Source organism: Bidens hawaiensis, unplaced genomic scaffold, assembly GCF_021521415.1.
Source record: "Bidens hawaiensis isolate Kalapana, Puna unplaced genomic scaffold, B.hawaiensis_p1.1 tig00059891_1, whole genome shotgun sequence".
Lineage (NCBI taxonomy): Eukaryota > Viridiplantae > Streptophyta > Magnoliopsida > Asterales > Asteraceae > Bidens > Bidens hawaiensis.
The window spans coordinates 31279-45228 of record NW_027500782.1 but is presented as its reverse complement, the minus strand read 5'-3'; the positions used below and the strand labels follow the sequence as shown (position 1 = coordinate 45228).

Here is a 13950-nt window from a genome sequence, read left to right as displayed (position 1 = left end):
CATGTGTTTTGGGCAATCTGTACGTCACACTCGGGCGTATTCCGCTTTAGCCGGGGTGTTACAAACTCAACTCTTGGGATCTCCAGTCTGTTGAGTTAGGTTTCCTTCCCATGAACTTTAATTTTTCATGGGCTTCAGTCCCATTCCCATGGACGACTTCTGAACTAACTCTCTACCTAGGCCTTTTGTTTGCGGATCCGCAATATTATCCTTTGACTTCACGTAGTCAACAATGATAATTCCAGTAGATATTAGTTGTCGTACCGTATTATGTCTACGTCTAATATGTCTATTCTTACCATTATACATTGTGCTATGAGCTCTGCCAATTGCCGATTGGCTATCACAATGTATACAGATGGCCGATGCCGGCTTAGGCCATCTTGGTATATCCTCAACAAATTGACGTAACCATTCTGCCTCTTCGCCCGCTTTATATAGGGCGATGAATTCTAATTCCATCGTGGATCTTGCTATAACCGTTTGTTTAGACGATTTCCATGATATAGCAGCACCTCCAAGTGTGAATACATACCCGCTTGTTGCTCAAGAATCATTCGTGTCAGATATCCAATTTGCATCACAATAATCTTCGACAACTGCAGGATATCTGTTATAATGTAACCCGTATTATCTAGTGTATCTTAGGTACCGAAGCAACCGAATCACGCAGTTCCAATGACTTGAACTTGGATTGCTTGTGTATCTACTTAGCTTGCTCACAGGATATGCTAAGTCGGGTCTAGTGCAACTCATAAGATACATTAAACTGCCAATAATTCTTGAGTATACCAACTGGTTAACAGGTTCACCTCTATTCTTAGCTAGATGTTGACTCGTGTCAATGGGAGTTCTAGCTACATTAGAGTCATTCGCATTAAACTTCTCAAGAATTTTGCTCACGTAATGAGATTGACTTAAAACAAGTCCATTTTGGGTTCGTGTGATTTTAACTCCCAAAATCACATCCGCAATACCCATGTCCTTCATGTCAAATCTTGCTTTTAACATGTTCTTAGTGGACGTTATGATTTTGTCATTACTACCAGCAATGAGCATATCATCTACGTATAGACACAAAATGACATATCCATCGGATGTGTCCTTCACGTATACACATTTGTCACATTCATTGATTTTGAACCCAACATCAAGCATGACATGATCAAACTTTTGGTGCCATTGTTTAGGAGCTTGTTTCAATCCATACAAGGATTTCACAAGTTTACATACTTTATTTTCTTGCCCAACGGCTATGAAGCCTTCGAGTTGTTCCATGTAAATCTCTTCCTCTAGATTTCCATTCAAGAAAGCCGTTTTTACATCCATTTGGTGAACTTCCAAGTTTCTAATGGCGGCAATGGCAAGCACCAACCTTATAGATGTTATTCGTGTAACCGGCGAATATGTATCAAAGTAATCTAAACCTTCTTGTTGTTTATATTCTCTTATCACCAACCTTGCCTTATACTTATAGATGGTGCCATCAGGTTTCATCTTCTTCTTAAAGATCCATCGATATCCTAGTGGTTTACACCCTTGAGGAAGATCTGTAAGTTCCCACGTATGATTTTGTAAGATGGAATCTATCTCACTTTTGATGGCCTCCCTCCACTGAGGTCCTTCAGCGGAATTCACCGCTTGTTGATACGTTTGAGGTTCCTCTTCTACCATGTAGGTAAGGAAATCAGGGCCGAAGGATTTTTCAATCCTTTGCCGTTTACTTTTTCTGATTTCAACCTCCTCTGTCTCAGATTGTTCCCGAGGTTCATATCCAGTACTCTAGTTTTGAATACTTTCCTCAACCGCTCTAGAAAAGCTCGGTTTTCCTTTATCCAAACATGGGAACTTATATTCAAACCATGATGCATCCTTTGCTTCTATTATAGTGCCATTATTTATTCTGGGATTCTTGGAATCATGCGCAAGAAATCGATATGCACCACCGGGAATGGTATATCCTATAAACACACAATCCACGGTTTTGGGTCCTATTAGTAGGCGTTTTGGTGGAGTCACCACTACCTTGGCTAGGCACCCCCACACTCGCAAGTATTTATATGGTGGTTTAATTCTCGTCCATAACTCATATGGAGTTAGATCTTTCTTCTTATTCGGTATCATGTTTAAGACATAATTAGCCGATAAGATTGCTTCCCCCCACATGTCCGGGCTTACCCCAGAACTTATCATCATGGCATTCATCATTTCTTTGAAGGTTCGGTTCTTACATTCCGATATGCCATTTGATTGAGGGGAGTAAGGAGGCGTGACTTCATGTATGATTCCTTATTTTTCACACAAGTCAATGAAAGGTGAAACATATTCACCTCCTCGGTCACTCCTTACTCTTTTAATTTTTCGATTTAGTTGATTCTCAACTTCGGCTTTAAATAAGATAAACTTATCAATAGCCTCGTCCTTACTTTTAAGTAAGTAAACATAGCAATATCTTATACTATCATCAATGAACGTGATGAAGTACTTGCTCCCATCACGAGTAGGAATTTCTTTTAAATTACACACATCGGTGTGAATCATCTCGAGGGGTTCGGTGAATCTTCAATGATGAATATCCAAGGATTTAAATATCTCATTACCATATATTAATTCATATGTTACAATTCACCCTTAGTGAATTTCCAAGGAGTTAATCCGTCATTAACATATATTATTTCATATGTTATAATTCACACTTAGTGAATTTCCAAAGAGTTAATACGTCATATATGTTACAATTCACACTTAGTGAATTTGTCATTAACATATATTAAATCATATGTTACAGTTCACACTCAATGAATTTTCCAAGGAATTACACATCACTTTCTCATCTTAGTATATTCACCTCGTTATTCTATTACCATCTCATGATGTGATTATATATTTGATGTGTCGTCTTAGACTTTAATCTTCGCAACAACTCACAAGTTGTTTATTATATGAAATTATTTTGACGACAATTACATATCAAATCTCCAAGTGTTATTATCTTCGACACTTTCGTCATCCGACATGAATCATCTCAGTGATATCGTTTTATATTATGTATACAATATTCCCTCAAAAAGAAATCCATGCACACATATCCTCATATCCTCGTTTCACTTTTGAAACCATACTCTTGAACAATTATGTTCAAATAACATCAACTTGTTAAAATTACTACACTTAAGTAGCAAAGCTTGAATTTTCTAACACATCTATTAGAAAATTAACGTTTACACAAAACGTTATAAATAAATCATATCTTACACGCATGTTAGATATTTAACGTTTACAAGAAATGAATGATTTACTCAAAACCATTTCTAACACAATTGTTAGACACAAACGATTGCAAAAATCGTCAAACAAAACTAATAAAATCCCAACGGTATAAGGATCAGTTCTAACACTATAGTTAGAACACAAACGATTACACAAAACGTTTTGTAACACCAAACGGTTGATCAAATATAACATTTTGTAACACTGTATAGGATTTAAGATTGCATCATGATCTTTAAAATCCAAACACACCAAGTTGTACTACGCACATAATTTCCCAAAAAAAAAATATTTATAAGATTATAATATCTAAATACTTTTATTTCAAACTATTTCGTGAACCCAAAATCCTTGTAAATAAGGTTTTAAGATTGTAGCAACAATCTCACGAACTCTGTTTATACAAGAATAATAATAAGTAATCTGTTTAAGTTTGTTGGAAATCTTGTATTAATAATAACAAGAAAATAAAGAAATAAGAAATAATAAACACAGTATCTGGGCTTATGTTTAACACAATTCCCTTAAACAGATTCTCGGTCTGTTCCCAAGGTACTCCGGTTCGGAACAGAACCGGTGCTCTGCCGGACTTGGACACTTGCCTGAAATGCAATCGGAAATAACACTGTTTGAACTAGGAAGAAGATGAAGAGTTTTTGAGTTGGTGTGTCTAAACTGAAGAGTTGGTCTTGTTGGCTCAGGTTTTTGGAGTTGCATTAGTGTCCGCGGGATGTGCGGGCACGCACGAGTTCGATGAAGTGTTTTTAAGTTGATGTGTCTAAACTGAAGAGTTGGTCTTGTTGGCTCAGGTTTTCGGAATTGCATTCGTGTCCGCGGGACGTGCGGGCACGCACGAGTTCGATGGATTTCTAGTCCAGAAACTCAAATTTGCACCGCATAGAACTTGTGTTAAAACATGTCATAAAGAATTCAAATGGGTGTAAGGTCACTACCTTATAAATGAAAGATAAAGTTCTTCGAGCGTATGCAGATACGGAAAACATCATGGACAGGACAAAACGAGAGTCCGAGAACTCTAAAAAGTTTGCAATTCAGGTTGGATTATTGGGTATTGTGAACAACTATATTATATTATGCTTTTTTGTTGGAAATATATATTACATGTTCTTACAATTTGTGTTTTATTCATTCTATGGTGCAGAGTTTTGCCAAGAGTTTACTGGATGTTGCAGATAATTTGGATAGGGCTTCTTCGGTTGTAAAAGAGAGTTTTGCTAAGATTGATGCAGCTAATGATACTTCTGGAGCCGTTCCTCTTTTGAAAACGCTTCTAGAAGGCGTTGAGATGACTGAAAAACAGCTAGCAGAGGTAACATAACATATTTTTATAGTTGTTACACCTTTTGTATTTATCGTTATAAATAATACAAGGGTTAGTACTACGTAACACCAACATACACTCATGTATGCTTGAAAAGTCCTTCAACCTAGTTTTAGCAACAGAGTTCTTACACTCGTCAAAAATACATGAAAAAGTATAGTATATTAACCTAATTTTTGGATATATTAAATTTTCTAAACTTGTGTTAGTGTTTCATACTTGTTAAAAAAAGTTTTAATAATAACATGCTACCTTTTTGAAAGGTCACAATTTGATATAATGACATTTCAAGCGTGAAAAGATGTTAAAACATATATTATTTCTTTTAATTATACAAAGATCGTATAAATTTTTTGATCAAAATGTTGAGTATTAGTTCATCAAATATTTACTTTACTATACCAAAATTAGGTCTAAGTGATTTTTTTTGTACATTGTTGACAAATTGACAAGTTTAGTTACTGTGATTTACTAAATAAATTAGGTGTTTTATGGTATTTGCTCACAATTAAGTATGAATGCAAAACTAATGTTTTTGTAATAAAGAAGCTAAAGAGGTGTGTTCATTTTCAGGTTTTCAAGAAATTTGGAGTGGAGAAATATGATCCGATAAATGAGGAGTTTGACCCAAACAGACATAATGCAGTGTTTCAAGTACCAGATGAGACCAAGTCTCCTGATACTGTTGCAGTTGTTCTCAAGGTATTCAAACCCAACCAAAAATGTTAGAAAAACAATCTTATTATGTTAATTTTAATTGACTTTTTGTTTAACAAAAAATTACAGGCAGGATATATGCTCCATGATCGAATTATACGACCTGCTGAAGTTGGTGTGACCATAAAGGCAGGCTAAAGTAACAAATGTTGGGTTGATTGTGTTACCTCCTACTGATGCTGTTTGAAGATTCTTTTTTAACATTTTGTGGTTTTAGTATCGGGATAACTTCTCCCTGAGGAAAAGTATTTTAAGTTTTATTTATACTTCATTTTTGTATAACTATAATAAAATATGGTTGCATGGTATGACTGTATGTGGGTACAGATATCTTTTCCATTGCTTAAGTCGGAGTTCTATGGTAGGTTGAAACAGTCATTAATAAGCTGGAGCGTTGCTCAACGGTTTGGTTTAGTTTTTGATGACCAATTAAGCTGTTTGGATCGATTAGATGGGTAGTTTTTAGCTAAAACATGCTTGATGAGCATTAAAAATGGTATACTTGTGATCACAAAAATGAAAACAGTGCTATTTTCTTTTTTAACATAACTGACGGTCAGGCATACCTACTGATTTATAAAAATTGGCTATTCGCTAACATAATGGGCGGTTAATTTGTTACGTTGATCCGAGGCTGCAGTTAATTTATATACATTGATCTGAAATCTAGCACGTCAAGTCATTTCTTTTTTAGAAAGATCCAAAATCTAAAAAGGGATATGATTAACTCAAAGTCCCAAAGACGACTTTCAAACCGTTGCGATTTGAGATCATTTGATGTAAAACACAACCAAACCGACCAACCATGGACTGAAATCACAAACTTTTCCATTTCGTTCACACTCCCTAATACACACACACAACGAAGATACGAGAGAACTAGGGGCTTGGTTATTAAACCTAAATCATTACTATCTACACCATAATTAAGGATTAAATACACGACACTAAGGTTGTACCATAACCACATACACCTATAGGTAGATCATAAACTTCATAAGATAACGGTGACAGAAAGCTTCAAGATGCAAAACCCTTCTGTGCAGCATTTACCCAATCCGCTGCCTTGTCCTTGTCAGCACCACCTAAATCATGGTCTTCATCATCATCATCCTCGCCGTCACCATCGTCGTCACCGGTATCCAAATCCATGGGTCGGTTGTTCAAGTCTTTGGTGGCTACCTGCAGATTTCAACTTTAGATGCATGCTTTATATGCTTAAAACCATGATTTCTATGTATGTGCATATGGTAATGCACCCCGCAAAAGAATGTTTTTTGGGTCTAAACGAGCCTGGTCAGTTGAGCTGGAATAATTTTTTGTCCAAAAAAGTTGTTTTCTTAAATAATAGTCAGCGGCTTACAGATTTAAGATCTGAATAACATCCAATCTATACTTAATGAATAAGTAACTGGCTGCAGCTCATATCGCAATCCTATGAGCCCAAGATTCTCTTTTCTTCTTCTTTTAGTTCACCCCTTCCTGTTCTATTTCTTAATTAAAAAAAGTTGATATATATAAAAGCTAGTAATCAATCATATCTAATCTCAAAATATCGTTTTGTTATTCTTTACTAACTGTTTAATATTCCCTTTATTCAATCCGTGTAATACATGGACTTCTAACCAAGATTTTTTTTAATAAATTGGTTTTAGAGGGTTTCACGTCTTTAAATTTTAACAGTTTTACCCATTTGACCATTTAGACATAAAACTTGATTTTAAATTTTAGCAGTTTTACCCATTTGACCATTTAGAAATAAAACATAACCTAAGCCAGCCAAGTCTTTATAAGTAAAGGGAATATTTAATCTGAAATTAAGCAAGTTTCTCTATTGTTGGACTGAAGTCACTCAAATTTGTTTCTAACTACAAAAACAATCCAAGTTTCATATTGTTGCAATTCAAATATCAAAATTAAGTGACCTAAATGGAACAGATATTAAATTTGGTTACTAGTTACTAATTATTCTTTTCAAGTTTAACCTGAAGTAAGGGGTAATCATGAACAAAAAAAAGTAAGTAAATTAAACCAAGTTTCATAGTTGCTCCATTTAAGCCATTCAGTTTAAACATTTATGAAAAATTTCACAAAAGTAGAAAAATTTATAAACGTTATTGGCGTTTATAGTTACAAAAACATACGAGGATGTTATTGTAACTATATCGAACCTTGGTTACTATTTCATAACCAGCGATCACTATAACAGTCGTGCTGCGTAGGATAAACAAAGTTGGTAAATATGAAAAAAATAAGTATGCTATTTCCGCTTTATTACCTGCGCTTTTGCTGCAAGAACATTGTCAGCACCCTTTTCATTATCATCATTCTCTGAAGTTCCTTGAGCAGCAGATTGGCTAGTCTTGCTTCCTTCTTTGATATCAACATCAGACTTTTCAGCTTCCTTTTTCTTACTTTCAAACACAACAATCTGCACAAGTAATTACCAAATTTATTAGTTATTACACATAATTTAAAAAGTGGCATTTGGCCAATTCCAGGATTAGGGTAAATTGCATGCATTAATAAATAACTTAGCAATAGCTACTGTCACTAAAAAACATATACGAAAAGGTGTTGTCAGCATCTACTTTATGTTTGAATTTGAATCATATTCTCTACTGAAAAAAAACCCTTTTTTTACAAAATGAAATAAGGAATAATTGTTTTATTAAGATGATTCTGCACTTTCCAGTGTACTTGGTACCTTGAAAAAGCAAAGGAATCCACACATTTAGTGGCCAAAACAGAGCAGCATCCTGGACTACAGAATCCAAAATCCACTAAACTATCATGTTGTCCTATAGTCAGACTATGAATTTTAATGTATTTTAGCAAAAACAGAATAAAAAACAGATTTCTAGACGTCGGTAACCTTATTAGTCAGACTACGGATTTTAATGTTTATTCAATGTTCCACTAAATACTTTTATAACTGTAAAACCACACAAGTTTCATCATTGTTCCACTGTTTTAAATTTTTTTATAAATGCTAAAATTAAGTGACTTAAATGGACATTTATGAAACTTGATTACTACCTAAAAAAACAAGTTTCATAATTGTTTCCATATGGTCATTCAACTTAAAATATTATGAAAAAATTCACAACAATGGAGCAATATTGAACCTAGGGTTGTTATTATAATTAGATATATTAAGTGGATGTAGTGTAAGCTGAAACAATACTGAAACTTGGCTATTACATATCATGGTGAAAACTTTGGGTGATGTGGCTTCAAGAATCTTGGCATCGAAGATAAGATTACAAAAGTTACAAAACGCACGAATTCAATATTTACCATAAACTTTAGGTATCACTACTGATTTGAAGGAATTTAATCAAATGAACACATGACAATATAAAATAAGTAAAATGTGGGATTACAATTCTAATGACTCCTATTTAATCTATACATTTAAAAGGATTCAGTTAGATTACCAGTTTACAATACTAATTACTGATTTATGCATGCAATCAAGAATCTATAAAATGAAACTCAAGGATAAATAACTAAGTCATAGAGAAACTCAACTTGTTTTCCAAACATAGCTAATCAATTTAAACTAGGGATGAGCAATGGTGGATCCAAGATATTTTTTACCTATGGTTTCACCTTTTTTCGGTGTTCAAATTTTGCACAATCAAAAGTTAAAATTTTCGGGTGGGAGAATATCATAATGTGATATCATAATAAAACAATATGTTAATTTAAGAAACACGTAAAAAAACTGCAAGGCCATTAAAAAGGAAGAAAAAAAAAGAATTACAATCGATGGGGTGTGGAGGCGTGATGTGCGAATATGTATGGAAGTGTTCTCTTACCTATTTAATCCCCAACTGATAACACAGTGATGGTGTACCAAAAAGAAAAATAAACATATACCAAAATAGGACTTAGGGGTTGTTTGGTAGCCTCTTAATGGATCATAATCTCTGAATGATTAAGAGACTACCTCTTAATGCCTCTTACCCATTCAGACTTAAGACTACCTCTTAATCATTAAGAGGTTATGAACCATTAAGATGTAGCCTCTTAATAGCTATTAAGAGGCTACCAAACAACCCCTTAGAAAGACTTGAACATTTCAAGATTTTTGTTTTGTTTTTGTTTTTGTGTGTGTTTGTTGTGTGTGTGTGTGGGGGGGGGGGGGTGGTTATGAACTGCACCATCTTAAACCTTTTGTTATGGATTCACAAAAACTTTTTATATATCGTTTTAACGTAAAATTTGAAAATCAGTGGCTTACCGTGAACCCGTATTCAATCTGCCCCAGGCAGGATGAGCAAACAAACCGAAAATAACTGATAACCGAATTAACCAAAAAGCGGTTATCTGAAATTAACCGAAAATGTAATATTTTGGTACCTTCGGTTAACTGAAATTAACCGAACTGAACCAAATCAATGATATTTTTGTATAATTTTAGCATTTATACCTCCATTTCATGTTTTATAGCACTATTTCATCTATTCGTAACTCTATTTCATGTATTTATACATTCATTTCATGTATTACTAAAAAGAAGTGTAATTACTAAAGGCGGACGGCCCTGTCTGTGGAGATTAATAACCCAACCATGCAGGCACACCCCTGCCTAATCAAACAACTTAAACACAAACAAACCTTAGAAACCCAACCCTAACTAAACTTCAACTCACCGGCGCATAACGAAGCTTCCTTCTCGGCCGCTCTTCTCCAACAACGGCCTCCGAGTCTTCACCGGCCGGAACCGGAGTCCACCTTCGAATCCGTACAGTCGAACCATTGTTGTTGTTATTGGTCTTAGAATTATTTGACTTGTAGGAAGTGTTGGAGGAAGAGGACGATGAGACATGGACCCACTGCTTCTGCCACCGTCTGACTGGACCGGTTAAGACCGGAGCTGAGCCGTACCGGGAGGACTGACGGCCGGTTCGTGAACCGATACCTTCCATACAGTAGTAGTAAAGAGATTGATTGTTGTACGGAGAGAGAGAGAGAGAGAGAGTGTGTAATGAAATGAAATGAAATGAAGAGACTACTTTTTGAGGTTCAGATATAACTAGTGGAGTGGAGTATGTTTGTTTGTTTGTTTACAGTTGAAACGATGTCGTCTTGGTTGGTTTTGGACTGCCACGTGGTGGTTTCGAAAGATTGGTTTTGGTTTTCGCAGTCCTCTTCGTATTGGTACACCTCTAGATGTTCTCTCACACTATTTTTTCCTTATACACCTCATATAACATCTGAATTATGTCAGTTTGTATAATATGCTTGTTAATCATTGTTTGTAATGCCTTGTAGAGTCCTATACAGGATATATTAACAATTATTTTGACACAAACTTTTTGACAACCATATATTTATATGATTTATGACTTTATAGCCATCTTTCAAATAAATTATCTAAGTTGCACCTATTTTTGTAGCAATTTTAGCCTCTCTCTTTTTCAACTCTTTCATGTTTTGTTTTACTTGTATATAATTATGTTTTATATTGAAAAGTTGAGTGATATGACATTTTAGAATAAAATAAATTGTCTATTAAAATTTACATAACATATTTGGCTAAGTAATTTGTAGCATTATACGGCTCGTATAGGCTCGCATAGTCGTTTTCTGGCAACGCTTAACAGTGTTTAAAGGCAGGCTGAATTTTTCTGCAAAAGTTTCTATACGGTTCGTATAGACCTATACGACCATATAGGCTGCAAAAAGTTTTATTTTTGTCTCACGCCAGTCATGCGTAGCCTATACGGCCCGTATAAAACTATACGAACCGTAAAGGAATGTCCAGTCAGCATGAAAGTAATGTATGAGGATCACATCCCTTTTATTACGATTTTGGAAAGGAAATAAGTTCAAACAGGGGGTCCGTATAAAACTATACGAACCGTAAAGGAATGTCCAGTCAGCATGAAAGTAATGTATGAGGATCACATCCCTTTTATTATGATTTTGGAAAGGAAATAAGTTCAAACAGGGGGTCTATATTCATTAGTGATACAATTTGTCTTTGCTTGTCGTTTTTACATGGACTAGTTTGACGAAGGATAGAAAATATCAAAATTCTTTTTAGGGAAAAATCCTAAAATAGTCCATTAATGGTGAGAGATTTCAAATGTGTCTCCTCAAAATCGTTTTCTCTATATTTGTCTCTTCTAATGCATCGTTGGCTATGTGTTAGGTAGCCTCGTCGACGAGTTAGCTAACACATGGTTAACGATTTGTTAGGCCTCTAAACACATAGTCAACGATGTGTCAGGCCTCCAAACACATAGTCAAAGATATGTTAACTATCCAAACACGTAATTAAAGATGTGTTTAGCCTTTTGTTTTTTTTAATATTATATTATCACTCATAACTAGTTTTACTTATATTTGGTTTTCTTTTACAACATTTAATATATAAAGTGTCACACCCCGATCAAAGGCGGCGGAACATGTTGGGGTGCAACAGATTGCTCAAGAACACAAGACACTATTAAAGCGACAATATATAAACAACTCATTAATTTCATTCAATCACCAAAAGTAACGCATCTTGTTCATACAAAATAACACCAAATAAGAATTTAATTGTTCATTCTTTAATAACCTAAATGGTCTCAAAATAAGATAGCATCTTCAACCTCCAATCAACTAATAAACAAACCTGTAACAATGCATAAAATAATATCTGTCAGCGCGTATGTTGGTGAGCAATTTCATAGTTTCGAGTGTGTGTGTGTGTGTGTGTATGAGGCAAAATCCACAAATCGTATATGAAACTATAAATAAGAGCAAGTATTGCGGTATATAAATCATAAATAAATGAGGATCCTTTCTAATCGGTAACCACCGACATACTCGAATAATGAGGCTCCATTCTACTAGCACAAGGCTAAAGTAGTTAGGGGTGCGTATGATTATACTTATTGAGACTCAACAACAACATAAAAATAAACACTCGTGCGCATAAAGCATATGAAACATATAACACGCAATAGAGCAAGTATTCTAGTATCATACACCCTAAAGTTTGTGGTTCGAGGATCGAGTACTATAAATCATTCTTGTTTTGAATAAGTATGCATGTTAACCCCAAAGTATAAAAAAAGAAAAAGAAAACGGGGGATGAAATGTACTCACCTGAAATAAGTAACTTGAATGATAGTTTGTGATAAAACAGGGAAGGGTAAGTTCAACGGGAAAGACCTAGATTAAAAAGGGTCTTGAGTTAGTAGATGGTTTTAAAAGCTTTAAAGTAAAATAAATAATTAAAGTTTGAGAGTTAAAGTGTAAATACATAAGAATTAAAGTAATGGTTTTAGAAAAGTAAGTTTACTCGAAATCGGGTCTCGGTATTCTATTCATTAGATTTACTTAACCTTTGTTAAGTAAATATTTGGGTAAGGTTGCAATATTGCAAGATCCTTTGTTAGATAGATACCAAAACGAGATTTTATGAGTGTTCGGATTTGTCGGTTCGAGTCTTGATAATTGGTCAAGCTCGAAGCCAAGATTCCAAAGTAATAAATGTTATGAGATAACTCAATGAAATCAAACTTAACCAAGTGTGTAGTTCTATTAAGGAGAACCTCGACGTCCGTTAAGGGAGTGTTTGGTTTTGTCGGTCCTAACTTGTTATGAGATCAAATTGGATTCAACATGCCAAGTATTTTGAGAAAATAATTAAAATTAGTTTAAAATATAGTTTTAGAAAAAATACGAGATTCGGTGGCCTAAAACACAACTAGTGTGTCTTAAGCGAGTGAACTCGGTTTAGTTTGGTTTTGGTTCGGTCCTTGACTCGGAATAAGACCGAGGATGGTTACCACATACCCAATACCATAAAACTTATTAAAATGAACTTAGAATTTAAAATATACAAATCTTACATGTAACATATTATTAAATCATTTTAAATATAAAACATCTAAACGAGAGTTCGGTCTTGGTTCGGTCCTTGACTCGGAAGAAGACCGAGGAGGGTTATCACATACCCAATACCATAGAACTCATTAGAACAAACTTAGAAATGATAATACTCAAGTCTTACATACAATATGTCAACAATAAAGTATTTAAACAAAAGTTTGGTTTTAGTTCGGCTCTTGATCGGGATGAAACCGAGAATGGTGGCTGTTAGTGCACGAAAATTTGACACTGTGGATACGTTATCCTGACATATGTCTGGATCAGTTATCCTTAGCATGTATTCCAGATCATATCAAGACCAAGGATCCTTACTTATTACTAATTAACGGTTGTTCTCATGTGTAGTCTTATATTTAGCATGTATAACGGTTAGAAGACTCAGTCTATCCACTAACTTACAGTCAAGAAGATATTGACGTGTCTGGATCAATTATCCTTCTGAAGAGTTCCAGAGCTATGTCAGGATCATGGATCTTCGGTATCTGGTGCTATTAACGGTTGTTTATTATATGAGGGCTGATATTTATCAATTGTAACGGCTCCAAGACCTGGTCTACCCCCTATTTCGCAGCCTGAGTGATGGAGCACGTGGTCAAAGTGTCGGTTACGATTATATTGAAGGCAATGGCGGATTTTTAGGGATTATTAGTTAATAGTCTTTAATATTAATAACTCCATTGAGTTATTATCTTATATATATAATTGAGATGATGATCAGTTAG

General features: G+C 34.7%; 2 protein-coding genes across 2 annotated transcripts; one reads left to right on the top strand and one right to left on the bottom strand.

Moving 5' to 3' along the window:
* The first annotated feature begins 4230 nt into the window (after nucleotides 1–4230).
* Nucleotides 4231–5559, top strand: LOC143602819 (grpE protein homolog 2, mitochondrial-like). The gene is made up of 4 exons (XM_077079806.1): nucleotides 4231–4326; nucleotides 4433–4600; nucleotides 5186–5314; nucleotides 5399–5559. The coding sequence occupies exons 1-4, from the start codon at nucleotides 4231–4233 to the stop codon at nucleotides 5465–5467; spliced, it is 462 nt and encodes a 153-aa protein (XP_076935921.1). The 3' UTR covers nucleotides 5468–5559.
* A 534-nt stretch (nucleotides 5560–6093) lies between these two features.
* Nucleotides 6094–10301, bottom strand: LOC143602818 (uncharacterized). Its single transcript, XM_077079805.1, has 3 exons — nucleotides 9991–10301; nucleotides 7608–7760; nucleotides 6094–6511 (listed from the first exon to the last, which is right to left on the bottom strand). Exons 1-3 carry the CDS (start codon nucleotides 10264–10266, stop codon nucleotides 6350–6352), a joined length of 591 nt encoding a protein of 196 aa, XP_076935920.1. The 5' UTR covers nucleotides 10267–10301; the 3' UTR covers nucleotides 6094–6349.
* Nucleotides 10302–13950: the final 3649 nt, after the last annotated feature.

Excerpts from the sequence above, each read along its gene's own strand:
- LOC143602819 (XM_077079806.1), top strand. The coding sequence starts at position 4,231 with ATGAAAGATAAAGTTCTTCGAGCGTATGCAGATACGGAAAACATCATG. Across the intron at positions 4,327-4,432 it reads CTAAAAAGTTTGCAATTCAG|AGTTTTGCCAAGAGTTTACT; the intron begins GTTGGATTATTG and ends TCTATGGTGCAG. Across the intron at positions 4,601-5,185 it reads CTGAAAAACAGCTAGCAGAG|GTTTTCAAGAAATTTGGAGT; the intron begins GTAACATAACAT and ends GTTCATTTTCAG.
- LOC143602818 (XM_077079805.1), bottom strand. The coding sequence starts at position 10,266 with ATGGAAGGTATCGGTTCACGAACCGGCCGTCAGTCCTCCCGGTACGGC. Across the intron at positions 7,761-9,990 it reads GGAAGCTTCGTTATGCGCCG|ATTGTTGTGTTTGAAAGTAA; the intron begins GTGAGTTGAAGT and ends TTACTTGTGCAG. Across the intron at positions 6,512-7,607 it reads TTCTTGCAGCAAAAGCGCAG|GTAGCCACCAAAGACTTGAA; the intron begins GTAATAAAGCGG and ends TGAAATCTGCAG.